The following is a 23,539-nucleotide window of genomic DNA, read 5'->3' as shown; positions in this document are numbered from 1 at the left end:
TTTTTAATACTCCAATTTGTCATTCAGATTTTGTGAATGTCTGTTAAAATTAGGCTTGTGAATACCATTTATTGTCACTCTGTCTCTGTTATCCAGAGTTTTTTCTTTCACGATTAAATTGTTAAAAGTCTTGTCTGCCTCTTGACTTTTGGAGGAATACTAACTGTATACCCCTTCCTTTTATTCTGCTTTCCTTGCATCTTTTCAGGTGTTGCAAAAGTGGACAAAATCTTTCCTGAAACTGAAGAATTCTATCGAACTATGTTCTTACTTTGCCTTTTTCTTTCCTTCCCTGCAGTCTCTCCTCCAGTGCTCTCAGTCCCTCCTGGAGGTCAGGTTGTGAATGTGCGAGAGGGAGGCAACACTGAGCTGGTGTGCTTAGTGGTGGATGGCAAACCCCGTCCTCCCATTTTGTGGTCACGCATGGAAAAAGACCTGCTGATGCCTTCAGGGACACCCGTGGTGGAGACAGCTGATGGCCGGTTGAGGTTAAAGAACGTCAGCCGGGACATGATGGGAGTGTATCGGTGTCAAACAGCTCCTTACAATGGCCTTAACATCAAGCGCAGAGAGGCACAAGTCCAGCTGAATGTGCAATGTAAGTTTGGATCAGATTACTTCCACCCAAGAACTCAAAACGCAATTTATAACAGCTCCCCTCAGAGCAAGCAGAAAGTAGAGGCTGCACAATTTAGTAGCACCAAATCTTACAATGCTCTTTGACATTAATAAGCTCAGATTGGTTATCTTTTTTCCTGTACGCTGTGATAGAACTTTGCGTGTACCTTTTCAAATAATATGAATCATTGATGATCCCAGAGTAATAGCAGCAAAGAACAGAAACACAAATAATTAAACCACAAATAAATGTGTGTAAAAGTAAAAAGGGAATGCACAGAACTTAGGCTATGAGGAATAGTTATTTACAATCAAAATATGTCCAAAACAAATGGAAAAAGTGCTAAGATTATAGGAACATTATAGTGAATAGTTTTGGTGGTGTTACGGTTGGTACGGTTCCAGTAAAAATGTGAAAAAACACTTTCCTTTATTCATACTCTTAGTAAAAAGATGGCCTTTACCCTTTACTTAAAGGAGCTTGAGGCCGGATTGTGGCAAGATTTATGAAAAAAATTCGTATACATTTGAAGTTTTCTAGTAATAATGTCAGATGAAGCGTTCCAAACCAAAAAGAATGAGCCCTCTAGTGTATCTTTCCGTTGTCTTGAACAGGCTGTGTGCTGCAAAATGTGCTGCAATTAGGTCCCGAATTTCCCGCGCTGGGCTGCGGATGTGACGTCACATGACGCTGCATGTGCGTTCTCCCCGTTCTCCCGTGCCGGCTTCACTGTTGGCTGCAGTACCCCCAACGGCCGTCGTGGTGAAGGGTGGCGCTAGAGAGTCTCATTTCTTAAAAGGAGCCTCAAGCTCCTTTAAGTGTATACACCCAAATATAGTAATATAAGGCTTCTTTTTTTCTTTTAACCTTTTGTCAGCACTCCACTGGGGTTGTAGTAAAACATTTAATTATTTCAAAATCTTTCCTTCTCCTGTGATGACGCCTACTTTTGTTTACTTCTCTATTACTTGAATCGAGACAGCATTTATAAGTGTCAAAGAATGGGACTGGTAACTATCACTTATCTGTATGGATATGTTGGAAACTGAGTGTGCTCTCTTAAACCTGTCAGCAATTGCAGCAACAGGAAGCCTTTATGGTCCAATTTTAACAATGCTACTCTTACAAAGTTGTGAATGCATCCTTGATATTCCAGTCATTGTTTCCTTTTCATTTAGTGGTTTTGCAAGTTACTGTCTTGGTAGATATTTATGTTTACACTTGGGCTGAATATATTCTAAGAACAGAAATTGATGGGATGGAATTTACTCAGAGCATTCAGTTGTTATTATATAATTGAACACCATTGTTCTCGTTCCTTGCAGAGCATCACACCTCTTTAGTACGGTGGCCGACAAGGGCCAAACGCACTACAATGGCCTAATGCGTCTCAGTTAAGGAAAACGGCTTCAAGTACAAAAACGATTCAAATTCACAAAACGAGGTACAAAAAGAGGAACGTGGTGCAAATGAAAAAACAAAGACAAATGCAGCATCATCAAACGTGCTGCAAATAGAGAAACGATGCAAAGCACAAAATGATATAAAACAAGAAACCATCTTCAAAAGAAACACGCTTCATAACCGGTTACCAAACCTGCAGGGGGCGCTCTCAGCGTAACAGCTCAATGGACAGACACACGGGATGTAGAGAGAGACCGAACAGCTGACTGAACCACAGTTTTTACATCCATGGTTTAAACATACAGCGGGAACGGTAATGTGATATAATGTGGTTTATATCACTGTACAACGCTGTACATTACGAGACGTTTCTTTATTATATTTTAACGTTACAGTCACCTGTTCGTTTTCTCTCTACATCCCGTGTGCTGTTACGCTGAGAGCGCCCCCTGCAGGTTTGGTAACCGGTTATGAAGCGTTTTTCTTTTGAAGATGGTTTCTTGTTTTATATCGTTTTGTGTTTTGCATCGTTTCTCTATTTGCAGCGCGTTTGATGATGCTGCATTTGTCTTTGTTTTTTGCAGCACGTTTTTTCATTTGCACCACGTTCCTCTTTTTGGACCTCGTTTTGAGTTTGTGAATTTGAATCGTTTCTGTACTTGAAGCCGTTTTCCTTAACTGAGACGCATAGGCCGTTGCAGTGCGTTTGGCCCTTGTCGGCCACCGTACTTTAGTCATACATTCTTTAAATATTTTTACACTTTTTTTTGAAACTGTCATTCACATCCCAATGAGTCTTCTCAAAGTCAAGACAGAGAGACTACTGTCAGTCAAAACCGGGAATAAAGGTCAGCTTTTAGGAACTAAATGTTAAAAGAGCAGCAACAAATGGACATGAGTGAATGACATTTCTTGGCAAGAAAGCGGTCAGGTAAGCAGAGGAATTGTGGTAAAGGTGAGTGCTGTGCAATGGTGTGCAGGATGACACAGAGGAGAACCATTAGGGAAAATCCCTGACAGGCAGGTGGCGCTGTGTAAAGGGAAAGATGGCTGGAAAACTATGAGAGAATATGGAGGCCTGTGGAGACACCTTCTTCACACAAGAAAGGACAATCACGCAAAGTAGGAACATATAAGAGTGGCCTGAGAGCATTGAGCTACCACAGATGACTGTAGAACACACCCACATGAACAGCAACGGATAAACGTGTTATGCAGTCCTGTATTGTCCTTCCTCCCACAAAAGAGATCCAAGAAAAACAGGGGAGTTGAAAGTAGTGCCTTGTTTCAACTTTATTTCAATTAAAAGTTTAAATATCCATCCATCCATCCATCCATCCATCCATCCATCCATCCATCCATCCATCCATCCATCCATCCATCCATCCATCCATCCATCCATCCATCCATCCATCCATCCATCCATCCATCCATCCATCCATCCATCCATCCATCCATCCATCCATCCATCCATCCATCCATGTCCGCTGTCTGTAACCGGGCTGCAGTCATATCCATTTATATGCATTTAAAATTGAACTGTGACAGGAAAGAAATAGGGCTAAGATAGACATCAATTATCTATGATCATTCAAACACACTGTATCAAGAAGTGTCATTAATTAGTCGCCTATAGAGCCAAAAGGACACAGGATCATACATATACTACAACACAGATTCAAAATTAGCACTTTGGAATAAAAAAAAGAACACAAAAATATTCTTGTTAAATTTACTCAAAGGCAACATAGCCCTCTCTGATCTTTGAATTATTTGGGGTGGACCATCACATAGAAAATGTCTGTATTATGCTGCGAAGAATCAGTATCCAATACCTACTCTGACCTTACTCCAGACCAGACCAAAAAAATTAGGACCATCTAGACTGTAGCGGCGAGTCCATGAGCCAGGCCCTAAATGGTTTGGGGCTGTATCAGTGGCCTTGTTAAAGGCATTTTACACTTCTGTTATTAAAGAAAATAATGCAAAACACAACGATGAGACTAAAAAACACATTAGAAAACAATCAGACTGTCCATGAGACATGGAAGCCGACCCATTGGCATTGAGGATCGAACCACATGTGCATCCTAGTTGGTTATGCCTTGCAGTCGAAGAAACTATGTAGGAAGTTTTAGCGTTTTACCATTTGGTATCTTCAGTTACAGAAGTGTTGTGAGAAGGAAACTTTACCATCAGAATATTTTGTTGGAATTTCTCACAGGTGTCAAATGTTGGAATAGATGTATATTAGCAAATGACATCAAGTGAATGAGACAACGTTTTGACAACAAGGTGGCTTGGTGGTTACGACTGTTACCTCACTAGGAGGTTCAGATCCCAGCTCGGGAGTTTTTGTGTGGAGTTGGCATGTTCCACCTGTGCTTGCTTGGTTTGTCCGTGGGTACTCCAGCTTCTTCACACAGTCCATCAATTTGACGTTAGTGATATGGGGCATGGTTGTCTGTTTCGCTAGTCTTAGTAGCACTGTAATGGATTGCTGACCTGTTCAAGGTGTACTGCTGTCATTCAGTGATTGTTCATTTATTAGGGCCCGAGCACTGAAAGTGCGAGGACCCTATTGTATCTGTGATGTTTATTATTATTATTAGGGCCCGAGCACTGAAAGTGCGAGGACCCTATTGTATCTGTGATGTTTATTATTATTATTATTATTATTATTATTATTATTATTATTCTCGCCATAAATAAATTGCCTTTTTGGAGGCCTTAAAATGCTCAAAAACTCACCAAATTTTGCACACGCTTCCAGAGTCGCGTAAAATTACGTATTTTATGGGCGACAGGCATGGGTCAAAAAGGATTAGGCGCTATAGCGCCACCTATTTTATGTTTTTGACGAGCCCCACAATATGGTTTGACTTACAGCAATGACCTTTATGTGTCTATTATATCAGACAAAGCCCTACAAAAAAGTCTCTTGGACCCATGCTCTAAGTTACACAGGAAGTCCGGCATTTTGAACAGAAAATGTCATTTTTTATGAATTCTGATCATTTCTAGGCCTCGTACTTTAACGAACTCCTCCTAGAGATTTTATCAGATTGGCTCACAACTTGGTTTGTACAATCTAGACACATGGCCGACGCTAAATTGCGAAGCTTTTACGTTTTTAGCAGAGGGCTTGACCGTAGTGATCCACCGAAGTTTGAGGTCATTTTTAAGCCTCGCCATCAAACATCAATTGGCTGTAATTCAGCAATACATTATTTTATGTGGTTGAAAACGTATGTGCATGATTGTAGGCTGAGCCTGAAGACATCTATGGTGGAATATTCAGGATCGGTTGTAGCGCCACCTGTTGGCACCAGGAATTGTCATGTCTTCTAGTATGCATCTGTGCTCAAAGGGAGATGAGCGGATGGATCTCAAAGTTGGTCAGATAAATAGGTAAGACATTGACGATGGCTGACAGAGAAAACTGTAAGTTTTTCTCAAAGGGCGTCGCTGTTAGAGGTTGTCAAATTTCGGTGTCTCGCCATGAACATAAAAGTTGTTTTAACTTTCAAATACTTGGTCCAAATTGACCCAAAATCAATACATTTAATCAGGCTTCCATTCTGATATCCATTCTATATTTGGGACAGTTTGTCACCGACTTTATTCAAAATATGAACTCATTTTGAAATAAATCTTTACTTTGTCATGCAATGTCGAATTAACTTCTAACTTCGTAAAAATATTGTTGAAAATAATATGATTTGAGCATTGTATGTGCAAGAGGCGATTTATAATGAATGTTTTGAGTTGGATTAGAAGCATGAAGCTGTCTGCGGGCCGCGTGCGCGCAGACCGCGGGAACGCGCAGCCGCAGCTCCTGGAAGCTGCCGGGGGCGGGGGCGGGGGCGGGGGAGGGGGGTTGTTGCAACTTGCAGCAACATGTGGAGTCACGCCGTCACGTCACGTAAGTTGTATTGTGGTTTTTTAATGCGTGTTGCAATTATTTTATTTTATTATATTATTATATTATTATTGAGCTTCCATCCGCGATCCCGATCAGGAGCGCGCGGTCGCGCGCGGCCACGCGCAGAGCCGAGAGCCAGTTTCTGCCCATTTCTGCAGCTTTGCCAAAAAATGCTACCTAAAGGTTTTCCACCTTTGTAGAGCCACAACTTTACTGTGTTTTACTCCCTAAACCACTTCCTTTCACCCCCAAGTGGTCTTTGTCTCTTGCCAGGCCGTCATTGTAAATAAGAATGTTCTTAATGACCTGCCTGGTTAAATAAAGGCGAATGACTGAATGAATATCAAATAAAGCCATAGAATTGTTGTTTTTTTTCTCTTTATCGTATAATGTTCACAAAGTGTAATGCATTCATGTCATGGGTCGTGTATTTTGAAGGATCAAATAATCAACATCCCATTATCCATTTTACATCGTGCAAGAAATGATGCAAACTTTGAAAATCGACTGTGCGCATGCGCATAACCCAAACGTAGCATTTTTTCGGCAGGGAGCAGAAATTGGCAGAACACCGGCTGGGACGGACCTGATGCTCTGATGCGACAGGTCTCTGCTCACACTGACTGTACGTTCATACACGGACGTAATATGGGGGGGGGGGACATGTATCCTGCACTTTTTCAAAAGGCAGTTTTGGTCCCCTGCAGTTTTTACCGTCCAAAAACAATGTTACGCTATATTAAATGGAGACAGGTCAGCACTAGGACCAAGCGGAAAACGGCCGCTCAAGCTGAAGCCTGTTGTTTGGTCTGCCTGGGTCACGTCAGCTAGACGGATTTTAAGAATAAGAATAATAATTACTTTATTAATCCACAAAGGGAAATTCCTTTGTATGGCAGCTCATCTACTGTACCATTTGCAGAAGAGAAGCTCTTCTGAATATCTCTTGGATGAGTTGATTATGTTGAAATGTTAATAGATAACCCTTCTGTGGTCTTTTGGTCAAATTGACCCATATTCACTTTTCTTTTATATCAAAAATATGATTTTCATCCATATAACTGCCTCTGTTACACTCATTTCAAATAAAATTGATGATCACTACCAGAGCTGGTAGAGTAGCCAAAAATTGTACTCAAGTAAAAGTACTGTTACTTCAGAATAATATGACTCAAGTAGAAGTAAAAAGTACTCACCAAATAATTACTTGAGTAAAAGTAAAAAAAGTACTTGGTGAAAAAACTACTCAAGTACTGAGTAACTGTTGAGTAACGTCTGATTTATTTTTTTAACACACCCATTCAAAAAGACAAAAGTACAAAATAATCATCTTCAGGCAAATTAAAATCAATAAAATAATAAAATAAATTAAAATTAATAAAAAAATGAAAAATAGCTTAAATTAAAATAAGCGTAAAGTTAATTCAAGAACTTTAATAAATAATAAAATAACAGAATAAAAAAATAAATTAAGCACCAGTAGCACAAAATTTCAAGCCTTTGTACTTTTCTTTTTCAACCAGGCAGAACTAGAACAAACATGAACTCATAGAAACTCTGTGTGTGTTTGAGTCTGTGTAAATGTGACAAAACATGCAAAAACAAACCTTTTTCCCAAAGAATCACTCAGTGATGTCATGAGATTGACGCGTACACGGATAAAAAGGATAAAAGAAAAGTAACAGCTCAACGTAGCCTAATGTAGCGGAGTAAGAGGAACAGTTTGTCCTTCACAAATCTACTCAAGTAAAAGTAAAAAGTACAGTTATCCAAAACTACTCCTAAAAGTACAAAATTTCCCAAAACTTACTCAAGTAAATGTAACGGAGTAAATGTAACTCGTTACTACCCACCTCTGATCACTACTTGCATTGAATTATGGATATTTTATTCAATTTCTCCTCTCCTGTGATATTCAATTTGACCCACCAACCACTGGCTGGTGCTGGGTGGTGGTCCAAACATTTTAAATGATTTCATTTCATTTTCACATATACCCGTCTGTGATAATCCATCAATTTATATGCCTCTGAGTTTAACTATAGTCAAAAAAATTCAGAATTTCGGCTTATCTTTATCTATCTCAAAAATGAGCTATGGTTTTATGTAAATGAGGTCTATTGACCATTCATTCCAAAAATAAGTGTAAAATTGGTGGTAATGAGTTGGAGTGAAGTTGACTAACAAGGTGAAACACAGAATTGGGTGATAATTAAAGCTACATGCTTTACAACCAGTAAAACCACAAAGGGAACAGTAAACTTAAAAGTAACAATAGAAAACTAGAAGAACTACTAGAAAACACAGTGAACTGAAAGAGTTTGAGTTTTCTTTTTTTTTTTTTTTTACCTTGTCTGCACACATATTAATGATTGAAACAAGAGAAAAATTGGTTCAAAACGAGCCGGCAATGGCACAGTGTCTGCCCGGCTTTAAACAGAACCGCAGCCAGTACTCGAGTTGTAAAAAAAAAAATCAGGGGGGATGGTGGATTTTATCATATGGGGACAGATAATTTGTTCTGATTACAAATATTATAATATATTACAAATAATAGCAGTGACCAAAACACCTGCAGAAATACTGCAGGAATGACATAGCAGCAGTTAAATGCAGCCTTCTGTAAGCTTTAAATATCCACTGGGCTTACATCAAATACATCAAAACACAACAATAAAAAACACTTTTCTGAACTTATCAATATGACTCTGTCCTTCACAGGATAAGTAACATGGATCACTGCAAAAACTCTAAATCTTAACAAAAATATTTGTCTTATTTCTATTGAAAATGTCTCATTTTAGTAAAAAAAACCTCATTACACTTAAAACAAGACTCATAACTGGAAAAAAAACCACCATTTTCATCTGTTTCACCTGTTCACCTGTTTTCACTTAAAATAAGTAGAAAAATCTGCCAGTGGAACAAGATTTTTTTGCTTGTAATGAGAAGATAAATCTTGTTTAATTTTATTTTTTTTTTACATTTATCGTATTTTTAATATTCTCTTTTTGGGGGGGGCTGGAAGGAGGGGCGTTGGCCATGAGTGCGAGGGCCCGTTCATCGCTGCTTGCAGCTTTAATTATTATTATTATTATTCTCGCCGTAAATAAATTGCCTTTTTGGAGGCCTTAAAATGCTCGAAAACTCACCAAATTTTGCACACGCTTCCAGAGTCGCGTAAAATTACGTATTTTATGGGCGACAGGCATGGGTCCACAAGAATGGGCTCTATAGCGCCACCTATTTTATGTTTTTTGACGAGCCCCACAATATGGTTTGACTTACAGCAATGACCTTTATGTGTGTATTATATTAGACAAAGAGCTACAAAAAAGTCTTTTGGACCCATGGTCTAAGTTACACAGGAAGTCCGGCATTTTGAACAGAAAATGTCATTTTTCATGAATTCTGATCATTTCTAGGCCTCGTACTTTAACGAACTCCTCCTAGAGATTTTATCGAATTGGCTCACAACTTGGTTTGTACAATCTAGACACATGGCCGGCACTAAATTGCGAAGCTTTTAAGTTTCTGCCAGAGGGCGTGACTGTAGTGATCCGGCGAAGTTTGAGGTCATTTTTAAGCTTCGCCATCAAACATCAATTGGCTGTAATTCAGCAATACATGATTTGATGTTGTTGAAAACGTATGTGCATGATTGTAGACTGAGCCTGAAGACATCTATGGTGGAATATTCAGGATCGGTTGTAGCGCCACCTGTTGGCACCAGGAATTGTCATGTCTTCTAGTATGCATCTGTGCTCCAAACGAGATCAGTTTCTTGATCTCAAAGTTGGTCAGATAATAGGTAAGACATTGACGATGAGTGACAGAGAAAACTGTAAGTTTGTGTCAAAGGGCGTTGCCGTTGGAGGTTGTCAAATATCGGGGTCTCGCCATGAACATAAAAGTTGTTGTAACTTAAACATAATTGGTCAGAATGAACCCAAATTCAAAACATTTAATCGGGCTTGCATTCTGAACAAGTGGATATGACAATCTTGGATGAACTCCATAGCGCCACCTTTTGGTCAGGTATACATTTTTCATCAAATTATGTGCTTTAGTTGCTGTTTGGTTTATCCAATCTTAAGCAAATTGACACATTTGATTGGCAGTAGGTCCCTTGTTGACCGTGTCGCGTATCGTGGCCGTAATTTGAAAGGAATTGGCATTTTTAAGTCACTCTGTATTTCTGGAAAAATATTAATTAAAAATCAGAGATTTTGTGTAAGGAAAATTAAATGGCAGTTTCAGATAGCTTACAACAGGACTAAAAAATCATACACTGGAACATATTATTTTCTGAGAACTCCGTCACTCTAAAAATTAAAAAAATGAACTAATAACATAAAAAGCTATGTCTTTGTCACAAAATGTCAAAATTGACATCCGACTTCATAGATATGTTGTTTACTATAATGAGAAAATATCTTGTGAATTTCATAAGCCTGAGTGGGACCGTTGATTTTCTATTAATATTTATGTTAAATTCACTGGATTCTTAACTCTGACTGACAGCCAAAGGAGGAGAGGAGAGAAAGGAGGGGTGCTCCCGCGGGGGACGGAGGGAGGGGTGGGGGGTGGGGGGGAGGGGAGGGGGGGGCTTGTTATGCGCGCGCATCTCCCGCGGGGGGGCGGGGCATTGGAGCTGACGTTCAGCGCGGCCGCCATCTTGGATAAGGTACCGACGGCCATCTTGGAGAGGCTGGCAGAGATTTAGTTATGAAACAGGACGCTGTCACACATTAAAAATACGTACTTTTATGCTGAAAGACTTTGTATTATGCTCTTTTACAAAGACATGGTATGGAATATTGATAAATGTATAAATTAATTAATTGTATAAAGAAACACGTTTGATTGTTCATTTGAATTTATTTGAAGGGGAGAGGGGTGTGTTGTTGTATTTATTTATATATATTTATTTATTTATTTGAGAGTGAGAGTGAACTTTGTAATATTATAAGTCCTCTTGGCTTACTATTCCTATCCATTTTTCATTGACTGTTTTTTGTTTTTTTTTATAGCAAAAGGTGCAAATAAAAATATACACCGTCGGAATTCGGAAACTGATGATTATTTCTTCATCCACTGCATCTTTCATCCACTGGTGCGTTCAGGGACAATTGGAATTTACTCAATTTGGCGAGAATTGACCATTGTGGTTTCTCCTGTTTACTGGTGTGATGAGTGATATCTAAATATTGTAATCTTTAAAAGGAGCTTGAGGCTCCTTTTAAGAAATGAGACTCTCTAGCGCCACCCTTCACCACGACGGCCGTCGGGGGTACTGCAGCCAACAGTGAAGCCGGCACGGGAGAACGGGGAGAACGCGCATGCAGCGTCATGTGACGTCACATCCGCAGGACAGCGCGGGAAATTCCGGGCACAATTGCAGCACATTTTGCAGCACACAGCCTGTTCAAGGCAAAGGACAGATACGCTAGAGGGCTCATTCTTTTTGGTTTGGAACGCTTCATCTGACATTATTACTAGAAAACTTAAAACGTATACACATTTTTTTCATAAATCCTGCCTCAATCCTGCCTCATGCTCCTTTAATTACCAACTTCATCTAATTAATGTTTTTCATCTAACCTCAGTAGTGTGAGATATTGTTTCAATGGGAAACTGCACACAAACTCAGCGGCGGTTGGTGTTGTTTTTCCTATGGGCAAGCCAGGCCTGGCGATAAATTAGATTTTTCATGGTTTGCATTAATGGGCATGGCCTAACGGCTCAACAGCGCCCACTAGAATACTTTTCTCTGCCATAACTTTTGAAAGGTTTGACATAAAGAGTCGTGGGTGGTATCATGGGACTCGGTATTGAGTCCTTGACCATAATTGGCGAAAATTAGCCCCGCCCCTTCTTCTGATTGGTTGTCCCGATTTTCTGCTATAACTTTTGAATGGTTTGACATAGAGAGTCGTGGGTGGTGTCATCACATTCTGTATGGAGTCCTTGACTTTCATTGGCCTGAATTAGCCCCGCCCCTTCTTCTGATTGGTTGTCCCTTTTTCGTGCTATAACTTTTGAATGGTTTGACATAGGAAGTCGTGGGTGGTGTCATGGGACTCGGTATTGAGTCCTTGACCATAATTGGTGAAAATTAGCCCCGCCCCTTCTTCTGATTGGTTGTCCCGATTTTCTGCTATAACTTTTGAATGGTTTGACATAGAGAGTCGTGGGTGGTGTCATCACATTCTATATGGAGTCCTTGACCTTCATTGGCCTGAATTAGCCCCGCCCCTTCTTCTGATTGGTTGTCCCTTTTTTCTGCTATAACTTTTGAATGGTTTGACATAGGAAGTTGTGGGTGGTATCATTTTTGATATGCTTATGGGGGGCGGTGGCCGTGAGTGCGAGGGCCCGTTCATCGCTGCTTGCAGCTTTAATTTCTTAATTGCTTTTTAAATACTGTTCTAATTTTACTGTACTAATTTTTCTGATGTAGGGCTATCACATGTCATGTTTTCATCTATTTCATCTATTCATCTAATGTTTTTGTGGGATTTTCTTAGAATTATTGAATATATTTTCGAGATTTAGCCTTTGATCACAACGCTAATCAGCTCATTTCAGTGCTCTACTTTCTTTCAAGTGAAACACACATCACTTTCACAGGAACGGGATGGACATTAGGTCAAAGTGAATATTTGTTTAAAATTTTAAAAAGATCCCCCAGGGGTCTGCCAGAGTCTATCCCAGCCCATTACAGGCGAGAGGCCGGGGTTCACCCTGGACAGGTCGCCAGGCCAGCACAGGGTCACATATATAGACAAACAACCGTGCACGCTCACACTCACATCTACGGGCAAATAAGAGTCATCGATCAACCTAGCATGCATGTTTGTGGGAGGACACCCATGCAAGCACGGGGAATACACGCAAACTCCACACAAAAATACTCCTGCTGGGCCCAGGAGTCGAACCACGAACCTTCTTGTTGTGAGGCAACAGTGCTTGGTTTTTCTACCAGAACCAAACTGGAAATATGAGAAGGCAAATTTGTTTTTAAGTCTTCTGATTTGATTCTAAAATACAAAACCCAAAGGATTACTGGTACATGGATTGATCTGCACAATAGATAAAATATATGCCATTCATGGCAGAACTTGAACACCATGCTGAATTTACTCATACCCCTTTTACACCAAGCTGGTTCCAGGGCTGGTGCTAGTGCTGGAGCTAGAGCCGGTTCGCGGTTGGTTCTTAAGTAAGAACCGTTTGCTTCTACACAGCTGGTGTTGGCCTGGAGCTGGCCAGAGAGACACGTCATCACGTCACCACGCCCCCTCGTTTTCATCCCTACCCTGATCAGGAAGCTGAGAGCCAAAAGCTGTTTTAATTTCAGCTGTAGCGCTGTTAATATGGCACTTTATTAAGTTTTAATATTTTTTTCAGGTAAAGTAACCTTTAAGATCCCCAACCTGGGCTCAGTTTATCCAAATAACGCCTGTTAAGAAATTTGAGCCGGCAGCTTCTCTCCTCTCCTCTCCTCAGGAGCTCCTCTCCTCCTCCGTAACATACGCCGTAGGCTCTGCGTTGGTGTAACGTGGAACCAGAACCGCGGGCTGGGAGGCGTCCCCGCGGGCCAGGATTTTTTATTAAATAAATGGATGGAGCTGCCGCTGCATCGGCGGGCTCCGCAGCCTCGCGTCCAAGCGTCCCAGGGCTGGAACGCTCCCCCGCGGGCTCGGACGCGAGGCTGCGCCGCTGCATCGGCGGCACGGAGCCCGCAGACGTTACTGTTGGTGGATTGTACCGTAGACCACTGCTGCTTCTGTTTTACATCCATTATTAAATAAATGGATGTAATAATAAAAGAGTCTGCTAACTTAACCGCCTTCTTCAACGCTACGTTGTTTAAAAACGGCGCGCTTCCGCGTTTATTCTGCTTTGGTTGTTCAGTAACACCGTCCCCAGCCCCGCCCCCAGCCCCCGACGTAAAGCGGTTCTTTGAGCTGGCCCAGCAGCTCAAAGGGGCTGGCGTAGCTCCCGTTTTGAGAGTCAGGAGCCGGAGCTTAGGCTGTGTAAAACCAAAGAACTGGTGCTAAGTCTGGCTCTAGCCCAGAACCAGCCCTGGAACCAGCTTGGTGTAAAAGGGGTATCAGAGCTTTTTTTGGGGGGCTGGGGGATCACTGAAATCCGCAGCACCATAGCACTCCCTTGGTGCCCACTGTGCTCAGCTATCAGAAATTTCTGCATGGAGCACAACTTTCAAGAAGGAGTCGTGTTTCCAAGTCTGGATTGGCAAGGGTAGTGTTTCTGTATAACAAAACAAACCTTACAAGTTGCCATTTGCAATGCACTGAATCCACGGGAATTGCTGCCTCCTTGTTTTCTCCACATCCCATCATACAAACAAAACTGACTTTAGTTTCAGTTTACTCTTTCTGTTAAAAAACCAAAAGGAAAGAAATCTTAGTTTTTTTTTCTATTTTTCTGAGCTAGTTATGAATCAGAAAAAAACAATGAAGGAATACACTGTTATACTCATTATTTTATTAGTAAGCAATGACAAAATGCAGGTGGGAATTTTTTTTTTTTTTTTTTTAAATATACCTTAACTTGATATGCTGCAGTGTAAATTTTTTATATTTCAGTGCCAGCAATGATTTTTTTGTGTTTTGTACCATTTTTTTTCCATCCTGACCTACCTGATAAATAAAGCCTCACATTTGTTTTCTCTTCTCCCCTTTCCTCTGCAAGAAGTATTTACAGAGTTTGCTAATGCTGGCAGGGTGGAAGGGCAACCCTCTGTGAGCACTGCTGTCCACTCTGGGCCATCTCTGATTAATGGACCAGGTGGCTGCCCCACTATGGAAAGGGAAGGAAACAGAGTGAAGAGATAGATTCACAAGCTAGACTAAGAGTGAGAGAAATGGGGTTAAAAGAGAGCTTGCATCTGGAAAGTCCGGTCAGGGATGGTGGAAGAAGAGAAAAGACTAAATAAAAGAGGAAAACTGACCAGCAAATTAATAAAAATAAAAAAACATTTAAAAAACATGTTCTTTGGTAACAGTCAGGAAATGTGGAAAACCAGATCCATCCTCTTCAACTCCTGTTTATACCTTTTATCAAATTCAGTTTAATTTAATTCAGTTTCATTTATATATCGTCAAATCACGACAAATGTCATCTTAAGGCACTTCAAGAAATACAATTCAATTCATTCCAGATTAATCCAATAAATACAGAAGCAGTAAAAATAACAATGACAAAAATTGCTTTGCTACGGAAACAAACAGATTGCACCAAAACCTTTCTAAGATACAATCCACCATCCTGAGAAGCACAAGGCGACTGTGGAAAGGAAAAACTTCTCTTTAACGGAAAGATGTCTTCATTTTTTTTTTTTGAAGGATATAATTAAATGGGTGCTCAGATTCCTGCCACTTCTGTCTCCCACCTCCTCGTTTGCTTTGCATCCCCTCTTTCCTCACCCAGTCTTTGTTTTTTTTCCCCTGGACAGCAGGGTGTTCTTCCCCATTGCCATTCTCATCATCATCCATCACCTCGCTGTTGGCCATGAGAGAACCTCTCCCTGTCTTGCCATTCTTATTTTTTTCAGTTCTGCATTCCCTCATTCATTCCCCACCTCCCTTACTCAGTCACTGACTTCTCTCACTTTCACTCCACACTTTCTTTATCATTTGTCTTCCTCATTGTCGTCTTCTTTAAGAGCTGTTTCTCTCTCCCATCATCCAGCACAGCACCCCCCCCCCCCCCCCCCCCCCCAACTCTCTCTCATGTAAATTGATTTTCTCTCTGTGCGCTGTAAATGTTTGGCTTGGTCAGTGTTGCATTCCTGAATGGAATCCATTCTATATTCAATAAGACAGATAGGAGCGGTGTACTTACATGGATTACATTGTTCTGACTTTGAAACATTGTGGAGTAGTGCCATGAGTCCCAAATGAGGAGGATATGAAAAAAAAGGAAAAAAGAAAAAGTCAAGTTTCAAAATAAAGTAATCCAACAGCTTGAAAGATAATATCCTGCTGTCCAGGAAAGATTGCAGGACTGTAATATTAATAACTTTTTGTCTAAACCCTGTGGTTGGAATGATTTATAAACCATTCACATAAAAGCTTACAACTCAACTCCTCTATTTTCCACACCCTTCTCTATTTCTGTTACCTCTTTTACACAACTTGCTTTTCTTTACCTGTTACATATTTTACTCTATAAGCAGGAGAAGCGTCTGTGACTATACATGTTTCATCCCATCAGATAACACTGTCACACAGTTCTGGATGTATTTAGCACAAACTAAGGAGTTCCAAAGGCCAGGTAAAGAGCTGGATATCACGATTTTGGCTTTATCAACAAGACAGTAGGGAACCTTTTGGATTTTGAAACCACATGCTGGGAGGCTTGACTCAAAACCAACAGGCAACACAGAAACTGAGAAGTTAAATGCTGGGGTGGTTTCCAATCTTGTTAGTATTCAGGGGCTCACGCATGTTCCTCGGACTGGAGTGCAAGCACGGAATGATAAACTGAATTCAACAGGAATTTTGGTCTGGCTGTGTTTACCGGTTTATTGAAAAGTATATGTTAAAAAAAAATGCCAATAAAGGACATTTATATTTTCATAAACACTTCAGCTTTTCAGATACGTGGTAGTAGGTTTGGATAGGTTGTAGAATGAGGTTTCAAAGTGACAAAGAAACATTTCCCTCTTTCTTTTTAAAGGTATTAAGTGTCCAACTTGTATACTTAACATTTTTATCACTTGGTTTTTCAAGGTAGCATTATTAAAAGTAGTCTGAAGTATAATTTTAATATTATGGAAAGATGAGCAAATGTTTAGGAGCACTCCATTTCTGGCAGCAAGGCTATCATTAATAAGACAATCATGTCATTTCAGCTGTTATTTGAAGTCCTAGCCTTCCTTCCTGAATCTGATTTCAATCCTGATTTCCACTATGTAGATTTAAACAGTTTTAAAAAATTAACCCAAGTGAATTCACAGAAATCCCCTAATGAGCATGTTGCATGGTGGACGAGGGGTAAAACCAAGAGGCAACATTCTCTTCTCTCTTCTCCACTGCCTTAGTTCCCAGGGTGACACATTCAAAAAATCTTCCTTTACCCATGAAAGTACATTTTTACTCTAACCCAGGGGTCGGCAACCCAAAATGTTGAAAGAGCCATATTGGACCAAAAACCCAAAAAACAAATATGTCTGGAGCCGCAAAAAATGAAAAGTCTTGTATAAGCCTTAGAATGAAGGTATGCTGCATGTTTCTATATTAGTGAGGGAAGATTTTTTTTTTTTATTATGCACTTAGAGAAAAGTCGAAATGTCGAGAAAAAAGTCTAAATGTTGAGAAAAAAATCGAAATGTTGAGAAAAAAGTAGAAATGTCAAGATTAATGTTGAAGTACAATCTTGAGAAACAAGTCGAAATGTTGAGAAAAAAGTCAAAAATTTCGAGAAAAAAGTCGAAATATTGAGAAAAAAAGTCGAAATGTCAAGGAAATAGTCAACATTTCATGAAAAATTCTAAATGTTGAAAAAAACATCGAAATGTTGAGAAAAAAGTCGAAATGTCAAGATTAAAAAGGAAAGGAAAAAGGAAGAAAAAGGAAAAAAGGAAAAAAAGAAGAAAAAAAAGAAAAAAGGAAAAAAGAGAAAAAAGAAGAAAGGGAAAAAAAAAAAGGTCAAACATTTTTGAAAAAGCTCCAGGAGCCACTAGGGAGCCGCTAAAGAGCCGCATGCGTCTCTGGAGCCGCAGGTTGCCGACCCCTGCTCTAACCTATCCAAACAGAAACTGACAAGTATTAGACAACAGAATTAGCATTCAACTCAGGCATCAAAATAACAACCTCGTACAATGGTTGTTTTTTTTTAGGTGCTCCACTGCCATTGCTTCCACAAATAAATAGCCTTTTTATGGCTATTTATGTTAATGTCTGAACTATATCAGTGTGTGTGTAAGGCATCAGCACACAACTGTAACGCACTATTTACCGCCACCACAATGCACGAGCAGACAATTGCATTGTTTTAATTAAACATTGAAAGAAAGAGATAATAGACAAAAATGACAGCAAGAAAAAAAAAAAACATGAGAAGTGGAATATAGGTTTATGTTTAAAATATCAGTAGTCCATTAACAAGATTTTACAAACCTTCTGTGTCAGTCCTGAGTTTTAGATAGCCTATAAAATAAGCGTCTCTCTTCCTCCGTTTCCTCTCCAGCCTCCCAGAGTACATTATCTTTCGGTGTCTCGCTCATCCCTCCTGCAGCTTCTTCTGTGGGTGTCTGAATTACAGGAATAATATGGGTTAAAGCATAATTACACATCTGTGTCTGATAAACTTGATTCATAAGGCGCTCGAGTGAAACTGCTTCACCTCCGAGGGCCTTAACACCAAATCTCATCACTGTTCATACAGCGGCACCACCATTAGCATCTTGTCTGTCTACACGATTAGCCGGGGGTGAACTAGCTGGGCTGTGATTTGTGGTGAGTCATTTGGCTGCTTGTTACTGTTACCCCAGGGCAACAGTAACTAGTTGGTCATTAACCACAGAGCCACACATCACCTCTGACAGGTTAATCAGCAATGGTTAGGATAGGTTACCAGTGGGGATGGAATTGTAACACCTGCACCAGCAGTTGTTCTGCTTTGGATGATTTGACAAAGCCCTTGTTTGGTTTAAGAAAATTTCTACAACATGAATGAAACAAAGAAAAACAAGACAAGAATGATAATTACTTAAATGCACACTGAAACTGTACATTACATTACGTCGTACATTGATCCAAGGTCTCAAGGATGTAACACTTTTTGAATATGATCTTTTTGCATGAATTTAACTATCAACTATGTTTCCTCTGCAGACCCTCCCATTGTGGACCCGGTCTTTAAGGATGTACGTTCGCAGATCTATCAGATAGTAACTCTGAGGTGTACAGTCCTGAGGTCAAACCCTCCACGCCTAACAGACGTCCGCTGGTTGCGTAACGGCAACTCCCCCCTTACGTCAATGCCGGACTTGAAGGCAACGCCAGAGCTGAAATTCAAGCTGGACCCTACCAACAATGGCACGTATGAGTGCCGAATCAGCAATAGCGCTGGAACATCAACATGTATATTTAATGTCTCTGGTGAGTGTAAAATACATTTGTTTTTTCTTTGCTGTCCATTCATTGATAAAAAGCTTCTTGTAAGCTTGTATCTCTTTGTCCATATTCCAAATGGACGACTTTTTAAAATAATATCCTGTCCCTTCCTTTCTGTCCTTAACCAACAGCAAGACCCTACAGTGCCGAGTTTTACTTTGATACACCCAACCCTGTGCGCATTGTGAAAGGAAACAACTACTCGTACAACCTGCAGTGGACACAGAAAGATCCAAACGCCACAGATCGTATCATAGGCTACTGGCTAAATGTCCGAAAGGTAAAGTACTACCACACCCACACTTGTATCAGGCGGTATGAAGTGGCTGGAGAGCAGGCAGCATGAAAGGCTTAGAGACAGAACAGAGCAGGCAGAAAACCAACTAAGACAGTTCAGGTTTACATATCCAGAAGTGCGCTAAGGATGGGGAGAAATAGATTATGGCAGAACGTATGCTTAAGATCGCTGAGGGAAACAGGAAGCGAATGTACACTGTAGTTGCAGGAAACCACAAATTAGAAAGTGACATCTGAATGAGACTAGATTTATGACTGAGTCTGTGATGCATTCACTCTGTGATGAGGATACCTGGTGAAATCTAAGAAGCTGCAAGTTAGGCGACTCTCAAAACACAGTCAAGTAGGTTTTATAGCCGAGCATATTGAAACAAATACTACAGTCTTTACTCTCCATCCATGAGAAATTCACAGAAGTCATCTCTCATCAATGTTGAGATTTTCTTTTTCATTGTTTTTAAGAGAGGTCTCGCAGGGTGATCTAAGGAGAGCTAGGAGAATTACACCTATTCAAAGAAACACTGTTCAATGGAAACACTGACCCCCTGTAGCACTACTTTTATTGCAAATTCAGTTTCAATTTTCTTTTGCAAAAATGTGTCATGGAAAGGCAACTACGGGTGAGGTTTCTGCTGCCACAACTCAATAAGATTTGTTACTTTATTTGAGTTTCACACATCACATTTTGTGTGTTTTCCTTGTTTTTCTACATTGTTTGGGTAAGGTAAAGTTTTCACCCCACAGTGCCAATATTTCCATGATCAGTCTTTGCTTCATTCCTATGTAGATTACAGCAGATGTCACTCTGCAAAATTGTCACACAAAATGTCTGACTGGCTGAAATGTGTGCCTGGTCACATTTTGGTCACAAGTCAGCAGTCTTTTGCGCTGTCATTAAACTAGCTACCAACAGATTTATCACTATCAGTTTTCTAAGATTGCCACCTTTTATCTGGATGAGGTGATAATGGCACAGTGTGTATCGTGCTTTAGGTTGTAAGAATCACCTTGAGTGGACATGCTGTGACAACTTGTCCGGACAAGAGCAGACATAAGTCTGTATGCAGTGCATTTCTCATGCTAAGTAAACGTAGGGCTTTAGAGGCTTTGGGAGGGTCAAGCATGTTAGCCATTATTAGGGGTGTAACAATATATCGTGCCACGAAATTTCGCGATACAAAAACGTCACGATACGTGTCGTGGAGGTGACAACCTGTATCGCAATATTGTGTTATTAATATTAATCTATTGTGTTGACTAGAAATGCACATCCGACTGCGGCCGCGACTGCGCGGACCAAAATCTTCCTCCGCTCAGAAGAAAGTAGTCCCGTTTTGCGGTCCTGTTTTGAACCTTTACTTATTTAAGTCTGGTGTAGAGTTAAGCCTTACCTTATTAAATTAAACCTTTTTCGGGTGGTGAGTAGGATAAACAAGGGACTTCTGCGTGAGTTTGCGTGTACTTCAATGTCCGCTCAACAGTGTAGGATTTCAGAACATCAATACAACACCTAGTGCTGTATCACTCCGCCCTCTAAAACATACTAACAACTGATATACTGACTAGTGTAATTATAGTCCCTGATTTACAGAATATAAAGAATATATTTATAAAATAATGAACCCTGAATTACCAAAATAACCTTAACCAAAAAATAAATCTCCTCTTACACTTATAAGATGAGCATGAATTAATCTTTTTTATGATGTAAAATTGTATGTATTTATTTACTTGTATTTATTTATTTAATTTTAGTTGTTAAATTTCTGGAAAAGAAAAAAGTCAAATCATACATGAGAGAAACTATTCAGTTTGTGGCTAAATATTTGTACTTGTATCAAACTGAAGATGCATAATGCAAACCTGACATTTACTTTTAGTTCAGTTTGTGGAAAATGATTGGCCTGGCTTTCTCTTTAAAACTTAAACAGTTATAAAGCATTACAAACTGAAACAATAGGTCAAACGCACAGCATTGTTTTGTATTTTGTGTCTTTCAAATAAAATACTGTTTTTTCCAGTCATATATTCCTCTATCAAGGTTGTTAAAAAATACTACTATAATATCGTATCGTATCGTTATCGTGACCTCAATATCGTGTATCGTACCGTATCGTGAGATTAGTGTATCGTTACACCCCTAGCCATTATACACTCGGCGTCACCATGCTGAGAATAGCAGAACTTTTAATCACAATTTATTATCCCGTACATATAAAACTAATATCATTAAACAAGAGCAAGTTAAAGATTTTAATTCAGTTTGAAACAACATAAGACATTAATTTAAATATCTTTCTTTGTCACTCCATCCTCAGGACAGGCATCACATCCCCTTCAACAGTCAGCTCACATTCTTCATTTTCATGAGTCTCCACAACATAGTGCCATCATCACCACATCCTTTCAATCTTTCTACAAATAGATGAACAATTTTTTTTCAGAGTCTGATTTCAAAACAATTATTTTTCATTTTCAAATCCTGTAACCAATACTTTAACAAAATAGTCGCTGTACATTTTCCATCTTCAACGTAAAGATGGGAAGCATTTTTATGTATTTACCTTAGTCTTTTAGCCTGTCCACAACTGATTGACTTTGCATTGATGTGACTTCAGTTTCCACAAGCATGTGAGGGGTGTTAAATTAGCATTTGCAAACATATATACTGTACATATAGATAGATAGATAGATAGATAGACAGATAGATAGACAGATAGATAGATAGATAGATAGATAGATAGATAGATAGATAGATAGATAGATAGATAGATAGATAGATAGATAGATAGATAGATAGATAGATAGATAGATAGATAGATAGATAGATAGATAGATAGATAGATAGATAGATATGTGTATATGTGTGTGTGTGTATACGTGTGTGCGTGTGTGTATTACGCACAGTTTGTGATCTCTGACCAACTTTGGAGTGCAGTGGTGAATTATACACACCTGGCTTGGTTGTCATTCGCCAGAGGAGAGCTGGAATAGACTCCAGCAGATCTCTGTGACCCTGAATAGGAAGAAGCCGGTATAGATAATGGATGGATGGGTGGCTGGGCTGTGTGTGGTGTGCAGGAACATGTGTGAGTAAGATACTGAAACAGTAAATGCATGGTCTACTGGCTTGCTTTTTTGCAGATAATTTTCTTCCTACTTTGATGCTCACCTTATTAGGTAGAACTCTTCAGGGAGACAGAAAGCGAGCTACAGTCTTAGATTGCATGTCTAAACTGTCAAAGTTTTCTTTTTCTTTTTTTTTTAGTCAAACTCACTTTGGTTCACACTGGTGTTTTTCCTTCTCCTTTGTATACCTCTTTATTCAGTTGCCAGCATATTTTTCAACTCTTTTTTGATATATTTCTTGCACTACAAATAACAAATGTTTAAGCTCACACTGTTTAAAATATTGAGTTGCTGTGAGTGGCATTTTAGATATTTTCAAGTTTTTTACCCACATTTATGTTTTTTTTTCATTATTATTATTATTTCAATAATACCTCCATGAGAGCATTTACAAAGACATGAAATAAGAAAGAGAGCAGAGAGTTAAAATGGACAAAAAGTAAGCGACGCAAAAGTGAAATTCAATGCAAATTAAAGAGAAACAGCAAATCTCACAGGTCCGCTCAAGTATTAAATAGAGTACAAGAACATTCAAATGTAATACCATCTCAATTTCACAACCCATCTATTTCTGCAACTTTTTCAACAGCTCATACTTTTAACGCCTTGACACTCTCTTCCTTTAGCACATGCAAAATGATGTAGAGGTCCTAAGGGAGACATGCAGACACTGAGGGGAATGTCATAGGACACATCAATTCATGAAGAGTATTGCTCTTTGTTGTAGATCTGAGCAAATGGTTGCAACTTTTCTTTTTATGCCCAATTGCTTTTATTTTTATTTTTATTATGTGTCACCAGATGTGTTTTTCAGGCTGTGCACATTTAGTTGACTTTACGGCTATTCTTTACATATGTACATATACTCCCCATCAGCGCTTTTACCAATGTTTACAGATTATCTGCGTTTCTTTGTGTGTGCCAATCTACATGGTTTTTGCCCCCGACTCATCAGCATGCTGCGATATCCCTGTTTGCACTTGTTAATTCAGTTTTGACCTCACTGTAGGGGGT

General features: G+C 39.6%; 1 protein-coding gene across 3 annotated transcripts in view; it reads left to right on the top strand.

Annotated features, from left to right (window-relative positions):
* Positions 1 to 23,539, top strand: part of LOC133463514 (MAM domain-containing glycosylphosphatidylinositol anchor protein 1) — a 277,446-nt gene that overhangs the window by 204,663 nt on the left and 49,244 nt on the right. For all 3 annotated transcript variants that reach the window (XM_061745103.1, XM_061745086.1, XM_061745095.1), the window contains exons 9-11: positions 299 to 598; positions 18,818 to 19,084; positions 19,231 to 19,379. In XM_061745103.1, coding sequence (XP_061601087.1) covers positions 299 to 598; positions 18,818 to 19,084; positions 19,231 to 19,379 — 716 coding nt within the window. The remainder of the gene's footprint in view (positions 1 to 298; positions 599 to 18,817; positions 19,085 to 19,230; positions 19,380 to 23,539) is intronic.

The sequence above is a fragment of the Cololabis saira genome, chromosome 2 (assembly GCF_033807715.1).
Source record: "Cololabis saira isolate AMF1-May2022 chromosome 2, fColSai1.1, whole genome shotgun sequence".
Classification (NCBI taxonomy): Eukaryota; Metazoa; Chordata; class Actinopteri; order Beloniformes; family Belonidae; genus Cololabis; species Cololabis saira.
Note: the sequence above shows the minus strand (reverse complement) of the source record. Positions and strands in the feature narration are given on the sequence as shown.